Below are 22,622 nucleotides of genomic sequence, written 5' to 3'. Positions count from 1 at the left end.
GTATTTACTAAAGACTTCTTTTACTGCTTGTAGTCCCGCTTCTGTCTCAATGTTTGTGTAGAGGCTGTCTATATCTATCGAAAAACAGAAAGGCTTCCTTTCCTACTATAATAGTTTTAATTTTGTCCACAGCAAAATGCTGCGTTCAAGTTCAGGAGACTTTCGGGAAAAAAGCAATTCTCCTGAATGCTGCCTTCCTTCCGGTATATGTTATGGAACGGAGAGGAGTGGCATTTTGCATTTCTTTCACCATAGTAATTAAATGCTGCATTCGTGGGTCTGGAGAGGGCAGTTGTTTTACAGACGGGTAAAAGGCCCTTTGATGTGTATGTGTGTCTCACCCTGCGTTCCTGTCTCTCTTCCAGAGCCCGGCGGGCCCTCTGACCTCTGACCTCCTCCGTCATGGCTCTGGTTCAGCCCGCTGAGCAGCATCACAGCCCGGGGGGCGGGGCCCGCCGCGGCCGACACCCGTCGGGCCCTCGCTCCTCCCCCCCTCCTCCTCCTCCCCCCTCCTCCTCCTCCTCCCTGGAGCCAATGGGATCTGTCGCAGCACGGACAGGCCACGCCCCCTACCACGACCGCCACTGCCAAACCGGCGGCGGCGCCGAGACGCACGGCGACAGGTACAGTAGGTACAGTACAGTAAAGTCCCACTCGTTTCTTCCTCAATCTCAAAATGCCATTCATCAGAACTGGTGGGTACCTCTGTTAGACCCACCCCCAGATTCTCAACCACTAGGTACAGTAGGTACAGTAGCAGTGTTGTTTTCGTCGACTAAAACTAAGACGAAAAATGTTCGTCGACTACCTTTTTTCACTGACAAAAACAAATGGAAACTAAATGAAAACAAAGCTATGATGACTAAAACTAAGACTAAATATACTGACTAAAATGTTAGGAAGGGACTAGTGGACAAGAGATCCAGTATAAGTAATTTTACACTTGGTTGCATGCTGAAAATAGCTGATCGGCTATTTTCAGCAAGTGTAAAAACACTCATTACGACGGCATCAAGACCCGCCAAAATACATTTTAGTCGACTAAATCAACTGTAGATTTAGTCGACTAAAATCTTATGACATTTAACCGACAAACTAGACTAACACTAAGACATTCCAGGTGACTAAAATGTGACTAAAACTAAATGAAGTTTCAGTCCAAAGACTATGAGTAAACTAAAATAGAAATTTGCTGCCAAAAATAACACTGTACAGTAGTAGGTAGGGTCAGAGCCATCTAACGAGAAGAGTTAGGACATTGAAGGGGCAGAAACCGAGCGCTCGAGCGCTGTTCTAACCCATTCTGACCGGGCACCCATTTTGGTGTTGGCATCATGTCGTGCTTTAGCCATTTAAAAATAGCAGATCTACAAGCTCATATCGCGCCACCGAGTGGCGCGATACGAGCTTGTAGGTCTGCTATTTTTGAAAGAATCGAAGAGCGACTGACATTTTTTAAATCTGATCTCAGGTCAGAATGGGTTCATCAGACCAGTGTGTGTCCGGCGGAAACCTCGTTATGAATCTGATCTCAGGTCAGAATGGGCTAATGCAGCCTGAACTGAGCCAAGCTGGAGTTGGAAATACATTGTTTTCAACGAGGACGGCGCAAACAAGAGCTAATTTAACCCATTCTGACCTGAGATCAGATTCATACGAGGTTTCCGCCGGACACACACTGGTCTGATGAACCCATTTTGACCTGAGATCAGATTCTAAAAATGTCAGTCGCTCTTCGATTTTTTAAAAATAGCAGACCTACAAGCTCGTATCGCGCCACTCGGTGGCGCGATATGAGCTTGTAGATCTGCTATTTTTAAATAGCTAAAGCATAACATGATGCTGACACCAAAATGGGTGCCCGGTCAGAATGGGTTAAGCATTTTGTGCAACATGACAACTGTTATTAGGTAGTGTACAGTAACAACTAAAGTCTTTTTTAATGTTTATGTTGTACTATTGCTATACAAAACAAATTTAAATGAAGGGATTTCTTCTGGAGTCACACGCTTCCGTCGCACGCTGTACTGTTTTGTGATTTTTTTGGTGATTCTTTGTGATTTCTTTTTTTCTCACAAAAAAAATCACAAAAAAGTGCAACGGAAGCGTGTGACAGCCTTGAGACTGAGAGATACAGACTTCCTGCACGTTTGCAGTGGCGTGCACAGACATTTAGAGGGGCAGGTGCTCAAGTGAAAAAAGGGCACCTAGCACGTGGAACCTGCCGGTTGCCTTAACCCTTTCTGACCTGAGATCAGATTCAAAAAATGTCTTCTACACTCCGACAGTTTTCTGAAAAAGCTATGTTTCTATGTCAGTCGTTAGATTTTTCAAAAGCTAAAGCATAACATAATGCTAACACCAAAAGGGGTGCGAGCACCCCCTAGTGTCTATCTGTGCACGCCACTGCACGTTTGCATACAGTCGTATGTGTCCGTGTGAAAATCACCCGGGGTTAGTTCTCCAGGGTTTTAACCTGTAACATGTCAATGGAGTTGATTCTGATGGTGAAGTGAATGCTCAACCTAAATGTCTCCCAATGGCGCCCCCCGCAGGGAGAGAGTCCGACGCCACACGGTGGGCTCTGATTCGCCCATCCAGGACCCCCTGCTGCTGAGCCAACCAGGACGCACCCCGCCGGCCCCCCGACGGCTGACCGCCGGCAAGAGTCTGGACCGGGAGGGCAATTACACTTACCTTAACCAGGACTATGTAGGTATGTGTCAATTACACTTACCTTAACCAGGACTATGTAGGTATGTCAATTACACTTACCTTAACCAGGACTATGTAGGTATGTCAATTACACTTACCTCAACCAGGACTATGTAGGTATGTGTCAATTACACTTACCTTAACCAGGACTATGTAGGTATGTCAATTACACTTACCTTAACCAGGACTATGTAGGTATGTCAATTACACTTACCTTAACCAGGACTATGTAGGTATGTGTCAATTACACTTACCTTAACCAGGACTATGTAGGTATGTCAATTACACTTACCTTAACCAGGACTATGTAGGTATGTCAATTACACTTACCTTAACCAGGACTATGTAGGTATGTCAATTACACTTACCTCAACCAGGACTATGTAGGTATGTGTCAATTACACTTACCTTAACCAGGACTATGTAGGTATGTCAATTACACTTACCTTAACCAGGACTATGTAGGTATGTGTCAATTACACTTACCTTAACCAGGACTATGTAGGTATGTCAATTACACTTACCTTAACCAGGACTATGTAGGTATGTGTCAATTACACTTACCTTAACCAGGACTATGTAGGTATGTCAATTACACTTACCTTAACCAGGACTATGTAGGTATGTCAATTACACTTACCTTAACCAGGACTATGTAGGTATGTCAATTACACTTACCTTAACCAGGACTATGTAGGTATGTCAATTACACTTACCTTAACCAGGACTATGTAGGTATGTCAATTACACTTACCTTAACCAGGACTATGTAGGTATGTCAATTACACTTACCTTAACTAGGACTATGTAGGTATGTCAATTACACTTACCTCAACCAGGACTATGTAGGTATGTGTCAATTACACTTACCTTAACCAGGACTATGTAGGTATGTCAATTACACTTACCTTAACTAGGACTATGTAGGTATGTCAATTACACTTACCTTAACTAGGACTATGTAGGTATGTCAATTACACTTACCTTAACCAGGACTATGTAGGTATGTCAATTACACTTACCTCAACCAGGACTATGTAGGTATGTCAATTACACTTACCTCAACCAGGACTATGTAGGTATGTCAATTACACTTACCTTAACTAGGACTATGTAGGTACGTCAATTACACTTACCTTAACCAGGACTATGTAGGTACGTCAATTACACTTACCTTAACTAGGACTATGTAGGTATGTCAATTACACTTACCTCAACCAGGACTATGTAGGTATGTGTCAATTACACTTACCTTAACCAGGACTATGTAGGTATGTCAATTACACTTACCTTAACCAGGACTATGTAGGTATGTCAATTACACTTACCTTAACTAGGACTATGTAGGTATGTCAATTACACTTACCTCAACCAGGACTATGTAGGTATGTGTCAATTACACTTACCTTAACCAGGACTATGTAGGTATGTGTCAATTACACTTACCTTAACCAGGACTATGTAGGTATGTCAATTACACTTACCTTAACCAGGACTATGTAGGTATGTCAATTACACTTACCTTAACCAGGACTATGTAGGTATGTCAATTACACTTACCTTAACTAGGACTATGTAGGTATGTCAATTACACTTACCTCAACCAGGACTATGTAGGTATGTCAATTACACTTACCTTAACCAGGACTATGTAGGTATGTCAATTACACTTACCTTAACCAGGACTATGTAGGTATGTCAATTACACTTACCTCAACCAGGACTATGTAGGTATGTCAATTACACTTACCTTAACCAGGACTATGTAGGTATGTCAATTACACTTACCTCAACCAGGACTATGTAGGTATGTCAATTACACTTACCTCAACCAGGACTATGTAGGTATGTCAATTACACTTACCTTAACCAGGACTATGTAGGTATGTCAATTACACTTACCTTAACCAGGACTATGTAGGTATGTCAATTACACTTACCTTAACCAGGACTATGTAGGTATGTCAATTACACTTACCTTAACCAGGACTATGTAGGTATGTCAATTACACTTACCTCAACCAGGACTATGTAGGTATGTCAATTACACTTACCTCAACCAGGACTATGTAGGTATGTCAATTACACTTACCTCAACCAGGACTATGTAGGTATGTCAATTACACTTACCTTAACCAGGACTATGTAGGTATGTCAATTACACTTACCTTAACCAGGACTATGTAGGTATGTCAATTACACTTACCTCAACCAGGACTATGTAGGTATGTCAATTACACTTACCTTAACCAGGACTATGTAGGTATGTGTCAATTACACTTACCTTAACCAGGACTATGTAGGTATGTCAATTACACTTACCTTAACCAGGACTATGTAGGTATGTCAATTACACTTACCTTAACCAGGACCTTAACCAGGACTATGAAGGTATGTCAATTACACTTACCTTAACCAGGACTATGTAGGTATGTGTCAATTACACTTACCTTAACCAGGACTATGTAGGTATGTCAATTACACTTACCTTAACCAGGACTATGTAGGTATGTCAATTACACTTACCTCAACCAGGACTATGTAGGTATGTCAATTACACTTACCTTAACCAGGACTATGTAGGTATGTCAATTACACTTACCTTAACCAGGACTATGTAGGTATGTCAATTACACTTACCTTAACCAGGACCTTAACCAGGACTATGAAGGTATGTCAATTACACTTACCTCAACCAGGACTATGTAGGTATGTGTCAATTACACTTACCTTAACCAGGACTATGTAGGTATGTGTCAATTACACTTACCTTAACCAGGACTATGTAGGTATGTCAATTACACTTACCTTAACTAGGACTATGTAGGTATGTGTCAATTACACTTACCTTAACCAGGACCTCAACCAGGACTATGTAGGTATGTCAATTACACTTACCTTAACCAGGACTATGTAGGTATGTCAATTACACTTACCTTAACCAGGACTATGTAGGTATGTCAATTACACTTACCTTAACCAGGACTATGTAGGTATGTCAATTACACTTACCTCAACCAGGACTATGTAGGTATGTCAATTACACTTACCTTAACTAGGACTATGTAGGTATGTCAATTACACTTACCTTAACCAGGACTATGTAGGTATGTCAATTACACTTACCTTAACCAGGACTATGTAGGTATGTCAATTACACTTACCTTAACCAGGACTATGTAGGTATGTGTCAATTACACTTACCTCAACCAGGACTATGTAGGTATGTCAATTACACTTACCTTAACCAGGACTATGTAGGTATGTCAATTACACTTACCTTAACCAGGACTATGTAGGTATGTCAATTACACTTACCTTAACCAGGACTATGTAGGTATGTCAATTACACTTACCTTAACCAGGACTATGTAGGTATGTCAATTACACTTACCTTAACCAGGACTATGTAGGTATGTCAATTACACTTACCTTAACCAGGACTATGTAGGTATGTCAATTACACTTACCTTAACCAGGACTATGTAGGTATGTCAATTACACTTACCTTAACCAGGACTATGTAGGTATGTCAATTACACTTACCTCAACCAGGACTATGTAGGTATGTCAATTACACTTACCTTAACTAGGACTATGTAGGTATGTCAATTACACTTACCTTAACTAGGACTATGTAGGTATGTCAATTACACTTACCTCAACCAGGACTATGTAGGTATGTCAATTACACTTACCTTAACCAGGACTATGTAGGTATGTCAATTACACTTACCTTAACCAGGACTATGTAGGTATGTCAATTACACTTACCTTAACCAGGACTATGTAGGTATGTCAATTACACTTACCTTAACCAGGACTATGTAGGTATGTCAATTACACTTACCTTAACCAGGACTATGTAGGTATGTCAATTACACTTACCTTAACCAGGACTATGTAGGTATGTCAATTACACTTACCTTAACCAGGACTATGTAGGTATGTCAATTACACTTACCTTAACCAGGACTATGTAGGTATGTCAATTACACTTACCTTAACCAGGACTATGTAGGTATGTCAATTACTCTTACCTTAACCAGGACTATGTAGGTATGTCAATTACACTTACCTTAACTAGGACTATGTAGGTATGTGTCAATTACACTTACCTTAACTAGGACTATGTAGGTATGTATGTCAATTACACTTACCTTAACCAGGACCTTAACCAGGACTATGTAGGTATGTCAATTACACTTACCTTAACCAGGACTATGTAGGTATGTCAATTACACTTACCTTAACCAGGACTATGTAGGTATGTGTCAATTACACTTACCTTAACCAGGACTATGTAGGTATGTCAATTACACTTACCTTAACCAGGACTATGTAGGTATGTCAATTACACTTACCTTAACCAGGACTATGTAGGTATGTGTCAATTGCACTTACCTCAACCAGGACCTTAACCAGGACTATGTAGGTATGTCAATTACACTTACCTCAACCAGGACTATGTAGGTATGTGTCAATTACACTTACCTCAACCAGGACTATGTAGGTATGTCAATTACACTTACCTTAACCAGGACTATGTAGGTATGTGTCAATTACACTTACCTTAACCAGGACTATGTAGGTATGTCAATTACACTTACCTTAACCAGGACTATGTAGGTATGTGTCAATTACACTTACCTTAACCAGGACTATGTAGGTATGTCAATTACACTTACCTCAACCAGGACTATGTAGGTATGTCAATTACACTTACCTTAACCAGGACCTTAACCAGGACTATGTAGGTATGTCAATTACACTTACCTTAACCAGGACTATGTAGGTATGTGTCAATTACACTTACCTTAACCAGGACTATGTAGGTATGTCAATTACACTTACCTCAACCAGGACTATGTAGGTATGTCAATTACACTTACCTTAACCAGGACTATGTAGGTATGTCAATTACACTTACCTTAACCAGGACTATGTAGGTATGTCAATTACACTTACCTTAACCAGGACTATGTAGGTATGTCAATTACACTTACCTTAACCAGGACTATGTAGGTATGTCAATTACACTTACCTTAACCAGGACTATGTAGGTATGTCAATTACACTTACCTTAACTAGGACTATGTAGGTATGTCAATTACACTTACCTCAACCAGGACTATGTAGGTATGTGTCAATTACACTTACCTTAACCAGGACTATGTAGGTATGTCAATTACACTTACCTTAACTAGGACTATGTAGGTATGTCAATTACACTTACCTTAACTAGGACTATGTAGGTATGTCAATTACACTTACCTTAACCAGGACTATGTAGGTATGTGTCAATTACACTTACCTCAACCAGGACTATGTAGGTATGTCAATTACACTTACCTTAACTAGGACTATGTAGGTACGTCAATTACACTTACCTTAACCAGGACTATGTAGGTACGTCAATTACACTTACCTTAACTAGGACTATGTAGGTATGTCAATTACACTTACCTCAACCAGGACTATGTAGGTATGTGTCAATTACACTTACCTTAACCAGGACTATGTAGGTATGTCAATTACACTTACCTTAACCAGGACTATGTAGGTATGTCAATTACACTTACCTTAACTAGGACTATGTAGGTATGTCAATTACACTTACCTCAACCAGGACTATGTAGGTATGTGTCAATTACACTTACCTTAACCAGGACTATGTAGGTATGTGTCAATTACACTTACCTTAACCAGGACTATGTAGGTATGTCAATTACACTTACCTTAACCAGGACTATGTAGGTATGTCAATTACACTTACCTTAACCAGGACTATGTAGGTATGTCAATTACACTTACCTTAACTAGGACTATGTAGGTATGTCAATTACACTTACCTCAACCAGGACTATGTAGGTATGTCAATTACACTTACCTTAACCAGGACTATGTAGGTATGTCAATTACACTTACCTTAACCAGGACTATGTAGGTATGTCAATTACACTTACCTCAACCAGGACTATGTAGGTATGTCAATTACACTTACCTTAACCAGGACTATGTAGGTATGTCAATTACACTTACCTCAACCAGGACTATGTAGGTATGTCAATTACACTTACCTCAACCAGGACTATGTAGGTATGTCAATTACACTTACCTTAACCAGGACTATGTAGGTATGTCAATTACACTTACCTTAACCAGGACTATGTAGGTATGTCAATTACACTTACCTTAACCAGGACTATGTAGGTATGTCAATTACACTTACCTTAACCAGGACTATGTAGGTATGTCAATTACACTTACCTCAACCAGGACTATGTAGGTATGTCAATTACACTTACCTCAACCAGGACTATGTAGGTATGTCAATTACACTTACCTCAACCAGGACTATGTAGGTATGTCAATTACACTTACCTTAACCAGGACTATGTAGGTATGTCAATTACACTTACCTTAACCAGGACTATGTAGGTATGTCAATTACACTTACCTCAACCAGGACTATGTAGGTATGTCAATTACACTTACCTTAACCAGGACTATGTAGGTATGTGTCAATTACACTTACCTTAACCAGGACTATGTAGGTATGTCAATTACACTTACCTTAACCAGGACTATGTAGGTATGTCAATTACACTTACCTTAACCAGGACTATGTAGGTATGTCAATTACACTTACCTCAACCAGGACTATGTAGGTATGTCAATTACACTTACCTTAACCAGGACCTTAACCAGGACTATGAAGGTATGTCAATTACACTTACCTTAACCAGGACTATGTAGGTATGTGTCAATTACACTTACCTTAACCAGGACTATGTAGGTATGTCAATTACACTTACCTTAACCAGGACTATGTAGGTATGTCAATTACACTTACCTCAACCAGGACTATGTAGGTATGTCAATTACACTTACCTTAACCAGGACTATGTAGGTATGTCAATTACACTTACCTTAACCAGGACTATGTAGGTATGTCAATTACACTTACCTTAACCAGGACCTTAACCAGGACTATGAAGGTATGTCAATTACACTTACCTCAACCAGGACTATGTAGGTATGTGTCAATTACACTTACCTTAACCAGGACTATGTAGGTATGTGTCAATTACACTTACCTTAACCAGGACTATGTAGGTATGTCAATTACACTTACCTTAACTAGGACTATGTAGGTATGTGTCAATTACACTTACCTTAACCAGGACCTCAACCAGGACTATGTAGGTATGTCAATTACACTTACCTTAACCAGGACTATGTAGGTATGTCAATTACACTTACCTTAACCAGGACTATGTAGGTATGTCAATTACACTTACCTTAACCAGGACTATGTAGGTATGTCAATTACACTTACCTCAACCAGGACTATGTAGGTATGTCAATTACACTTACCTTAACTAGGACTATGTAGGTATGTCAATTACACTTACCTTAACCAGGACTATGTAGGTATGTCAATTACACTTACCTTAACCAGGACTATGTAGGTATGTCAATTACACTTACCTTAACCAGGACTATGTAGGTATGTCAATTACACTTACCTCAACCAGGACTATGTAGGTATGTCAATTACACTTACCTTAACCAGGACTATGTAGGTATGTCAATTACACTTACCTTAACCAGGACTATGTAGGTATGTCAATTACACTTACCTTAACCAGGACTATGTAGGTATGTCAATTACACTTACCTTAACCAGGACTATGTAGGTATGTCAATTACACTTACCTTAACCAGGACTATGTAGGTATGTCAATTACACTTACCTTAACCAGGACTATGTAGGTATGTCAATTACACTTACCTTAACCAGGACTATGTAGGTATGTCAATTACACTTACCTTAACCAGGACTATGTAGGTATGTCAATTACACTTACCTCAACCAGGACTATGTAGGTATGTCAATTACACTTACCTTAACTAGGACTATGTAGGTATGTCAATTACACTTACCTTAACTAGGACTATGTAGGTATGTCAATTACACTTACCTCAACCAGGACTATGTAGGTATGTCAATTACACTTACCTTAACCAGGACTATGTAGGTATGTCAATTACACTTACCTTAACCAGGACTATGTAGGTATGTCAATTACACTTACCTTAACCAGGACTATGTAGGTATGTCAATTACACTTACCTTAACCAGGACTATGTAGGTATGTCAATTACACTTACCTTAACCAGGACTATGTAGGTATGTCAATTACACTTACCTTAACCAGGACTATGTAGGTATGTCAATTACACTTACCTTAACCAGGACTATGTAGGTATGTCAATTACACTTACCTTAACCAGGACTATGTAGGTATGTCAATTACACTTACCTTAACCAGGACTATGTAGGTATGTCAATTACACTTACCTTAACCAGGACTATGTAGGTATGTCAATTACACTTACCTTAACTAGGACTATGTAGGTATGTGTCAATTACACTTACCTTAACTAGGACTATGTAGGTATGTATGTCAATTACACTTACCTTAACCAGGACTATGTAGGTATGTCAATTACACTTACCTTAACCAGGACTATGTAGGTATGTGTCAATTACACTTACCTTAACCAGGACTATGTAGGTATGTCAATTACACTTACCTTAACCAGGACTATGTAGGTATGTCAATTACACTTACCTTAACCAGGACTATGTAGGTATGTGTCAATTACACTTACCTCAACCAGGACCTTAACCAGGACTATGTAGGTATGTCAATTACACTTACCTTAACCAGGACTATGTAGGTATGTCAATTACACTTACCTTAACCAGGACTATGTAGGTATGTGTCAATTACACTTACCTTAACCAGGACTATGTAGGTATGTCAATTACACTTACCTCAACCAGGACTATGTAGGTATGTCAATTACACTTACCTTAACCAGGACCTTAACCAGGACTATGTAGGTATGTCAATTACACTTACCTTAACCAGGACTATGTAGGTATGTGTCAATTACACTTACCTTAACCAGGACTATGTAGGTATGTCAATTACACTTACCTCAACCAGGACTATGTAGGTATGTCAATTACACTTACCTTAACCAGGACTATGTAGGTATGTGTCAATTACACTTACCTTAACCAGGACTATGTAGGTATGTCAATTACACTTACCTCAACCAGGACTATGTAGGTATGTCAATTACACTTACCTTAACCAGGACTATGTAGGTATGTGTCAATTACACTTACCTTAACCAGGACTATGTAGGTATGTCAATTACACTTACCTCAACCAGGACTATGTAGGTATGTCAATTACACTTACCTTAACCAGGACTATGTAGGTATGTGTCAATTACACTTACCTTAACCAGGACTATGTAGGTATGTCAATTACACTTACCTTAACCAGGACTATGTAGGTATGTCAATTACACTTACCTCAACCAGGACTATGTAGGTATGTCAATTACACTTACCTTAACCAGGACTATGTAGGTATGTCAATTACACTTACCTCAACCAGGACTATGTAGGTATGTCAATTACACTTACCTTAACCAGGACTATGTAGGTATGTCAATTACACTTACCTTAACCAGGACTATGTAGGTATGTCAATTACACTTACCTTAACCAGGACTATGTAGGTATGTCAATTACACTTACCTTAACCAGGACTATGTAGGTATGTCAATTACACTTACCTCAACCAGGACTATGTAGGTATGTCAATTACACTTACCTTAACCAGGACCTTAACCAGGACTATGTAGGTATGTCAATTACACTTACCTTAACCAGGACCTTAACCAGGACTATGTAGGTATGTCAATTACACTTACCTTAACCAGGACCTTAACCAGGACTATGTAGGTATGTCAATTACACTTACCTTAACCAGGACTATTTAGGTATGTCAATTACACTTACCTTAACCAGGACTATGTAGGTATGTCAATTACACTTACCTCAACCAGGACTATGTAGGTATGTCAATTACACTTACCTTAACCAGGACTATGTAGGTATGTCAATTACACTTACCTTAACCAGGACCTTAACCAGGACTATGTAGGTATGTCAATTACACTTACCTCAACCAGGACTATGTAGGTATGTCAATTACACTTACCTTAACCAGGACTATGTAGGTATGTGTCAATTACACTTACCTTAACCAGGACTATGTAGGTATGTCAATTACACTTACCTTAACCAGGACTATGTAGGTATGTTAATTACTCCTACCTAAATGAAGACTAGCCTAGGTATATGTCAATGGGCTCTTTGCACACGCGCCATTTTTGTAAAGAACTTGGGACTTCCTTAGGCCTACTACTGAAGGCTCTGGTCATTAGTAGGTCTGGTCAGACTTCCTTAGGCCTACTACTGAAGGCTCTGGTCATTAGTAGGTCTGGTCAGACTTCCTTAGGCCTACTACTGAAGGCTCTGGTCATTAGTAGGTCTGGTCAGACTTCCTTAGGCCTACTACTGAAGGCTCTGGCCATTAGTAGGTCCGGTCAAACAGAGTCAGTGTGCTGCTACAGAGCGTTGCAGTCCCGCCCCCTTTCATGACCACGCCAGGCCCAGGAAATAGTTCCCAATGCATTTTTTCCCATAGACATTTCAAAACGTATTTATTTAAAGACCTTATAAGCGTTGTACAAAGCCAACTCTTGTCGTGACAAATCATGACAACAAACACAATATTTTGCCTCAGACAAAGACAACTCGGCAGGTGACAACTCATGACAATAAACACATTTTTTGGGGGGGCCAAACAAATAATTTAGGAAGTAGAAAAACAACACAAAAGTGTTGTAACCAGACCTTTTTTTCGTCTTTCGTATTATCTGTCCGGCCCCAATTTTTTTTGTTTATTGTTGGCTTCGTCCGAGGCTTTAGAGGTCTTTAAATAAAAACCTTTTGAAACGTGTATGGGGAAAATGAATGGGGAATTATTTCCTGGTGCCCTCACAGGGCTAACCTGAATGGATACTATGTAGGTATGTCACTTACACACTTACCTGGATGAAGATTATGCAATTATGTCAATTACAGCTACCTAAAGAGGATTGTATAATTAATTATAATGGATTGAATTGATTATTTTGGTTTGATTTCTGCGCCCCCTATCTGCAGGGGACTGGAATGACAACCACATGATGCCCGCCAGTCCTACCAGCAGCGACGCGGACGAGGTGAAGGGGGAGGGGCCACTGGGGCTGGGGGGCGGGGCCAGCATGGGAGGACCGCCTCCCCGGCTGATCCCCGTGTCTGGAAAACTGGAGAAGGTGAGGCTTTTTTTTAACCCATTTATACCTGAGAGCAGAATAACAGAAAATGTCTTCTAAATGCCGCTAGAGGAGTGATATGCAGCCGTGTGAGACCGCTATAGAGGAGTGATATGAGGCTGTATGAGACCGCTATAGAGGAGTGATATGAGGCTGTATGAGACCGCTATAGAGGAGTGATATGAGGCTGTATGAGGCCGCTATAGAGGAGTGATATGAGGCTGTATGAGACCGCTATAGAGGAGTGATATGAGGCTGTATGAGGCCGCTATAGAGGAGTGATATGAGGCTGTATGAGACCGCTATAGAGGAGTGATATGCAGCCGTATGAGACCGCTATAGAGGAGTGATATGCAGCCGTATGAGGCCGCTATAGAGGAGTGATATGCAGCCGTATGAGGCCGCTATAGAGGAGTGATATGAGGCTGTATGAGACGCTATAGAGGAGTGATATGAGGCTGTATGAGGCCGCTATAGAGGAGTGATATGCAGCCGTATGAGGCCGCTATAGAGGAGTGATATGAGGCTGTATGAGACGCTATAGAGGAGTGATATGCAGCCGTATGAGGCCGCTATAGAGGAGTGATATGCAGCCGTATGAGACCGCTATAGAGGAGTGATATGCAGCCGTATGAGGCCGCTATAGAGGAGTGATATGCAGCCGTATGAGGCCGCTATAGAGGAGTGATATGCAGCCGTATGAGGCCGCTATAGAGGAGTGATATGCAGCCGTATGAGACCGCTATAGAGGAGTGATATGAGGCTGTATGAGACCGCTATAGAGGAGTGATATGCAGCCGTAAACAAATGTAAACACAACAACATAACAACACTAACAACTCGTGTTCTGACGCCTCTCTCTCTCTCTCTCTCTCTCTTCAGAACACGGAGAATAGAAACGGGTTGTTCTGACGCCTCTCTCTCTCTCTCTTCAGAACATGGAGAATAGAAACAGGTTGTTCTGACGCCTCTCTCTCTCTTCAGAACACGGAGAATAGAAACAGGTTGTTCTGACGTCTCTCTCTCTCTCTCTTCAGAACACGGAGAATAGAAACAGGTTGTTCTGACGCCTCTCTCTCTCTCTCTCTCTCTTCAGAACACGGAGAATAGAAACAGGTTGTTCTGACGCCTCTCTCTCTCTCTCTTCAGAACACGGAGAATAGAAACAGGTTGTTCTGACGCCTCTCTCTCTCTCTCTTCAGAACATGGAGAATAGAAACAGGTTGTTCTGACGCCTCTCTCTCTCTCTCTTCAGAACATGGAGAATAGAAACAGGTTGTTCTGACGCCTCTCTCTCTCTCTCTTCAGAACACGGAGAATAGAAACAGGTTGTTCTGACGCCTCTCTCTCTCTCTTTCTTCAGAACATGGAGAAGACGCTGGTGCGTCCCACCGCCTTCAAACCCGTCGTCCCCAAGGGGGGGCGCCACGCCGCCATGCAGTACCTGTCCCCGCGCCACGGGGGCGCCAACAACACCGCCGCCGCCATCACCACCACCAGCAGCGGCGGCCTGTCGGACAGCCAGAGCAACCTGAACCTGCTCAGCCCCGCCCACCGGGCGCTGTCGCCAGGCGCCCCCACCCCCCCCGACAAGTAAGCCCTGTGATTGGAGCGGACTCGGCGGAGTCCCTCAGGGATGGTGTCTTGTCTGTTTTCCATCTCTACACATTAACTCATTCAGGCCTGACGTCGAAATAAATAAAATAAAACGTTTTCTAAATCATGACAATCTTCTGAGAGATTTGATTTTTCAAAAATAGCAGACCTACAAGTTCGAGCTTGTAGATCTGCTATTTTTCAATAGCTAAATTATAATGTAATGTTTAAAACACCAAAAGGGGTTCCCGCACAAAATGGGTTAACTCATTTTGACCTGAGATCAGATTCTAAAAATGTTTTCTACATACTGACAGTTTTCTGAAAAAGCTATGTTTCTATGTCAGTCGTTCTTCGATTTTTCAAAAAATAGCAGACCTATGAGCTTGTAGATCTGCTATTTTTCAATAATGAATTGCATTTTTGTTTTGTTTTTTTACTTTTTTCTATGCACTATGTGCCTACTCAAAGCGCTTACAATGGTTCATTCATTCATACATTGGGAGGTGAAGGTTCATTCATTCATACATTGGGAGGTGAAGCGGCGAACAGTCGACGCCAGCGTCCTCACTTCCCAAAATCCCTTCTTTGAATTTAAATGTCTACAAGGTATCTGTACATTATTTGCTACTTGGAGATATGCTGTGTATTTCAGCCACAACAAAAAATAATAATAGTATGACTGAAGAGAGAGAGAGACACACCTAGTCTCTTCCCCAAATATAGCCAATCTAAAAGCTCACAACGCGCCACAGCGTGACGACTGACATCACAGTGTCGAATTTCAAATGCCAAGTGGCTATTCAACATGATGACATCATCGCACGACGACGTCACACATTCGTCATCGTTGACGTCAACATCCTCTAATAAAACAAATGCACCGATTAACGACGGCGCAGTTGTGTGAAATGTTTCGTTGGACCTCACGTCTGAAAGGAGAAAGTAGGAGACACGAGACTCACGAGTGTGCTACTGTCGTGGTCGGACACAAGGTCTACGGCTTTCCGTTGGGGGATTCTAACTCTCCGAACGGCGATGCTCAGGTGGAGGTCTTTAATACGGTATCTTTACGCTGGGAGACGTTACCTCCAGTGAGTCCTGGAAGAGGAGACGGTCACCTTGAGGTTCCATCCAGGCGCTGCAGCCACACAGCTGTGTTGGTAGAAGATACAGTCTACATCTGGGGAGGATACTGTGGAGGGGAGTACTACAATGAGCTTTATGCATTTGATGTGGACGCCCACCTGTGGTCCAAACCCAGCAGGGTTTATGGAGCTGTTCCAGAGGCGAGGAGGTACCACTCAGCCTGTGTGTTGGGGAAGGACATGTTTATCTATGGAGGATACAATAAGCTGACTGGAAGTACTAATGACATGTACAAGTTGGACACCAGCACGATGGTATGGTCTTTAATTAACACCAGAGGAACTCCACCTCCTGCTTCATGGTGTAACTGCAACCATCATGGTGTAACTGCAACCATCATTGGGACAAAGATGTTTGTATTTGGGGGCTATATTATGGGGGGTCTGTACAACAACACCATCAGAGTGTTTGACACAGAGACCGACCTCTGGATGAGCACACCTTCTGCACAGCTTCTTCCAGAGGGACGCAACGGTCATGCAGCCTTTACTTACAATGGAGAGCTGTACGTATTTGGTGGCGTCGAAACAAACGACCTGTGGAAATTCAGTCCAGAGACCTTCTCCTGGAAGAAGGTTGAGCCCAAAGGGACAGGCCTGCCTGTTTCATGCAGCAGCAAGCGCTGTTGCATGGTGGAAGATCGTAGCATGGTATTTGTAACATACCGCTACAAGGGGCTGTCTGGCCTGGATATCTTAGACCTGAGTCCTAGCCTGAAGACGTTATGCAAGCTCACAGTCACTCGGTACGGTCTGGACCAGTCTGAACTCCCACACAACATCAGGTGGGAACTGGCGGCCATGATGTCTAACTAGAGTTCTCAATGCGGCAGAAAATCAAGACCCGGCCCTAACTGGGCCCTAACTGGGCCCCAACTGGGCCCCAACTGAGCCCCAACTGGGTCCCAACTGGGTCCCAAGTGGGCCCTAACTGGGTCCCAACTGGGTCCCAACTGGGCCCCAACTGGGCCCGTTCCAACACGCTTTGAACTGAACAGATTGGACCTTCTGTTCCAGAGAGCGAAACATCTTGAAAATGTCCACTTTCGCCATTTTTTTCTTTTTCTTTTAGTGGTGCAACCACTCCAAGGAACACAATGTCCCTCTGTTTAGAGTACCAACAGGGGGCGCTGTTGCACCACTCACTTCAGACTGGTCTGATTTCCTTTCTTTTCAAGGAAAAACTAAAAAAATTCAAAACTAGAAACTAGAAAAAGGGTAGGTACCCTCACAAAAAGCATGCAGTAATCCTGGTCTCTAAACTGCCTCCCCCTGGCCAGCCGGGGCGCCTGATGGAGGGGAAAGGAACTGGTTGGAATAACGTGTTCCTTCCACGCGCTACGTCTAACCAGGGAAACTCCCCCCTGTCAGGTGTAAAGGAGTGACTTGGACACTCAGGCATGAAGGAAGCATGAGTTCAAGTCCGTTGCTCTCCCCTTGTCCCCCATATATGGGGACTAGGTTGGTGGAGGGTGTGTAGAGCCTAGGATCACATTAGATAATTGACACAGGGGTGAAAAATGGGTTAGAAAATCGTGGGATTAAAAAATAAAAAAACTAGAAAAAGTGTGCTCCTCAGAGCACAGGTCTCCACCAGGCCAGGTTGCCTAACCCTGGAAGTCAGGCATATCCAAATGAATAAAAGCCGACTTGCACATCGTCATCACATTAACTGTTCACAGAACACAAACGGACGAATGGAATGGACATGGTAAATGGTGCATTTACAGCATATAGTGCCTCTATGCAAGGCGCTTTACAGAGATTGTGTATTACATTCACCCATTCACACACCGATGCCAGAGGAAACCATGCAAGGCACCAACCTGCACACCGGGAGCAATTAGGGGTTCAGAGTCTTGCTCAAGGACACTTTGACACTAACTCTGGGGTGTTCCCGGGATTTAACCGGGAACTTTCCTGGTTCCCAAGCGGCCCTCTACCCGCTGACCCACTGCCGCTGGGGGATAGATAGAGGGGGAGGTGAGGGGGAGAGAGAGAGACAGAGAGAGAGACACACACCTAGTCTCTTCCCCAAATATAGCCAATCTAAAAGCTCACAACGCGCCACAGCGTGACGACTGACATCACAGTGTCGAATTTCAAATGCCAAGTGGCTCTTCAACATGATGACATCATCGCACGACGACGTCACAAATTCGTCATCGTTGACGTCAACATCCTCTAATAAAACAAATGCACCGATTAACGACGGCGCAGTTGTGTGAAATGTTTCGTTGGGCCTTACGTCTGAAAGGAGAAAGAAGGAGTCACGAGACTCACGAGTGTGCTACTGTCGTGGTCGGACACAAAGTCTACGGCTTTCCGTTGGGGGATTCTAACTCTCTGAACGGCGATGCTCAGGTGGAGGTCTTCAATACGGTATCTTTACGCTGGGAGACGTTACCTCCAGTGAGTCCTGGAAGAGGAGACGGTCACCTTGAGGTTCCATCCAGGCGCTTCAACCACACAGCTGTGTTGGTAGAAGATACAGTCTACATCTGGGGAGGATACTGTGGAGGGGAGTACTACAATGAGCTTTATGCATTTGATGTGGACGCCCACCTGTGGTCCAAACCCAGCAGGGTTTCTGGAGCTGTTCCAGAGGCGAGGAGTGGCCACTCAGCCTGTGTGTTGGGGAAGGACATGTTTATCTATGGAGGACACACAGGGCTGACTAGATGGACTAATGACATGTACAAGTTGGACACCAGCACAATGGTCTGGTCTTTAATTATCACCAGAGGAACTCCACCTCCTGCTTCATGGTGTCACTCTGCAAACATCATCGGGACAAAGATGTTTGTATTTGGGGGCTGGGGGGGTCAGTGCTACAACACCATCAGAGTGTTTGACACAGAGAACGACCTCTGGATGAGCACACCTTCTGCACAGCTTCTTCCAGAAGGACGCTGGAAACCTTCAGCCTTTACTTACAATGGTGAGCTGTACATATTTGGTGACGTCGAAAATAACAACCTGTGGAAATTCTGTCCAGAGACCTTCTCCTGGAAGAAGGTTGAGCCCAAAGGGACAGGCCTGCCTGTGTCATGCAGCAGCAAGCGCTGTTGCATGGTGGAAGATCGTAGCCTGGTATTTGTAACATACCGCTACAAGGGGCTGTCTGGCCTGGATATCTTAGACCTGAGTCCTAGCCTGAAGACGTTATGCAAGCTCACAGTCACTCGGTACGGTCTGGATCAGTCTGAACTCCCACACAACATCAGGTGGGAACTGGCGGCCATGATGTCTAACTAGAGTTCTCAATGCGGCAGAAAATCAAGACCCGGCCCTAACTGGGCCCTGACTGGGCCCCAACTGGGTCCAAACTGAGCCCCAACTGGGTCCCAACTGGGCCCTAACTGGGCCCGTCCCAACACGCTTTGAACTGAACAGATTGGACCTTCCATTCCAGAGAGCAAAACATCTTGAAAATGTCTACTTTCGCCATTTATTTATTTTTCTTTTAGTGGTGCAACCACTCCAAGGAACACAATGTCCCTCTGTTTAGAGTACCAACAGGGGGCGCTGTTGCACCACTCACTTCAGACTGGTCTGATTATATTTTTTAAGGAAAAACTAAATAAACTCAAAACTAGAAACTAGAAAAAGTGTGCTCCTCAGAGCACAGGTCTCCTCCAGGCCAGGTTGCCTAACCCTGGAAGTCAGGCATATCCAAATGAATAAAACCCGACTTGCACATTGTCATCACATTAACCCATTATGCTGCCACCTGCTGGACGCAGAGCCAACCGCAGACTGCCGAGCCGATTCCAATGCAGCACACGCTGAACCCACATCCTGTTTGGGCGTCCATCTTTAAATGCTAAATAAATAGCGTCAATGCTAGCGAGCTAAAATGAAGCCATCCTTGCTCTATATAGAAAGCGCCAATGTTTCCATCTAGACCACCGGATAATCAGCAAAGACCTCCGAACATCGCGCGTTTTATCCAAACCACGGAGAGCTCCGTAGATTTAGAGTTATTCAGTTTTTTAGTCAGCCTGTATAATGGGAGGTGGACGGCAGCGTGGTTTAGTCAGCCTGTATAAAGGGAGGTGAACGGCAGCGCGGTTTAGTCAGCCTGTATAATGGGAGGTGGACGGCAGCGTGGTTTAGTCAGCCTGTATAATGGGAGGTGGACGGCAGCGTGGTTTAGTCAGCCTGTATAATGGGAGGTGGACGGCAGCGTGCTTTAGTCAGCCTGTATATAATGGGAGGTGGACGGCAGCGTGGTTTAGTCAGCCTGTATAAAGGGAGGTGAACGGCAGCGCGGTTTAGTCAGCCTGTATAATGGGAGGTGGACGGCAGTGTGGTTTAGTCAGCCTGTATAATGGGAGGTGGACGGCAGCGTGGTTTAGTCAGCCTGTATAATGGGAGGTGGACGGCAGCGTGGTTTAGTCAGCCTGTATATAATGGGAGGTGGACGGCAGCGTGGTTTAGTCAGCCTGTATAATGGGAGGTGGACGGCAGCGTGGTTTAGTCAGCCTGTATAACGGGAGGTGGACGGCAGCGTGGTTTAGTCAGCCTGTATAATGGGAGGTGGACGGCAGCGCGGTTTAGTCAGCCTGTATAATGGGAGGTGGACGGCAGCGTGGTTAGTCAGCCTGTATAATGGGAGGTGGACGGCAGCGTGGTTTAGTCAGCCTGTATAATGGGAGGTGGACGGCAGCGTGGTTTAGTCAGCCTGTATAATGGGAGGTGGACGGCAGCGTGGTTTAGTCAGCCTGTATAATGGGAGGTGGACGGCAGCGTGGTTTAGTCAGCCTGTATAATGGGAGGTGGACGGCAGCGTGGTTTAGTCAGCCTGTATAAAGGGAGGTGGACGGCAGCGTGGTTTAGTCAGCCTGTATGATGGGAGGTGGACGGCAGCGTGGTTTAGTCAGCCTGTATAATGGGAGGTGGACGGCAGCGTGGTTTAGTCAGCCTGTATAATGGGAGGTGGACGGCAGCGTGGTTTAGTCAGCCTGTATAATGGGAGGTGGACGGCAGCGTGGTTTAGTCAGCCTGTATAAAGGGAGGTGGACGGCAGCGTGGTTTAGTCAGCCTGTATAATGGGAGGTGGACGGCAGCGCGGTTTAGTCAGCCTGTATAATGGGAGGTGGACGGCAGCGCGGTTGCGCAACCCGGTCTAGGATCGCTAAAGAAGGAAAGGCCAAGCCAAAAAAAGAATGAAAATAAAATCAGCGATCCGGTTTGATATCAATAATAAAGCTTATCAGACGGAACATTATGCCAGAAGCAGTTGCTAGTTGGATTCCTTCTGACGGAACGTTCCGCCAGGAGCAGTTAATTTGTTAACTGTTTGTTAACTGTTCACGAATGGAATGGACATGGTAAATGGTGCATTTACAGCATATAGTGCCTCTATGCAAGGCGCTTTACAGAGATTGTGTATTACATTCACCCATTCACACACCGATCCCAGAGGAAACCATGCAAGGCACCAACCTGCACACCGGGAGCAATTAGGGGTTCAGAGTCTTGCTCAAGGACACTTTGACACTAACTCTGGGGTGTTCCCGGGATTGAACCGGGAACTTTCCTGGTTCCCAAGCGGCCGCTCTACCCGCTGAGCCACTGCCGCTGGGGGATAGATAGAGGGGGAGGTGAGGGGGGAGAGAGAGAGAGAGAGACACACACACACCTAGGGCCTGATTCTTCAACGTGTTTCCGCTGATATATTTTGCCGTGACGCTGGCGGAAAGGCATTTACGTGGATTTCCCACATTAATTTGGAATTCATGGAAATGGCCGTGAACTTGACGCTGACTTTGGTTCGTCGGAAACTCCGCTAAATCCTCCGCCACCTCTTTAGGTGGCGGAGAAATTTGCGGAAGCATACACTTGCATATAGATTTATTCAGAAGGCTTTAGTCTTCATGCTGAATCAATAAATAGTCCCCA

General features: G+C 43.5%; 1 protein-coding gene across 1 annotated transcript in view; it reads left to right on the top strand.

Annotated features, from left to right (window-relative positions):
* Positions 1 to 402: 402 nt before the first annotated feature.
* LOC310874785 (leucine zipper putative tumor suppressor 2 homolog) overlaps positions 403 to 22,622 on the top strand; it is a gene marked incomplete at its 5' end in the record, with an annotated part of 79,366 nt that continues 57,146 nt past the window's right edge. The window contains 4 exons of the mRNA XM_083787649.1: positions 403 to 623; positions 2,556 to 2,716; positions 13,820 to 13,971; positions 15,335 to 15,564. Coding sequence (XP_083643775.1) covers positions 403 to 623; positions 2,556 to 2,716; positions 13,820 to 13,971; positions 15,335 to 15,564 — 764 coding nt within the window. The remainder of the gene's footprint in view (positions 624 to 2,555; positions 2,717 to 13,819; positions 13,972 to 15,334; positions 15,565 to 22,622) is intronic.

The sequence above is a fragment of the Protomyctophum parallelum genome (assembly GCF_964188405.1).
Source record: "Protomyctophum parallelum genome assembly, chromosome: 17".
Taxonomy (NCBI): Eukaryota; Metazoa; Chordata; class Actinopteri; order Myctophiformes; family Myctophidae; genus Protomyctophum; species Protomyctophum parallelum.
The sequence above is the reverse complement of the archived record's forward strand: the minus strand, read 5'-3'. Positions and strand labels throughout refer to the sequence as shown.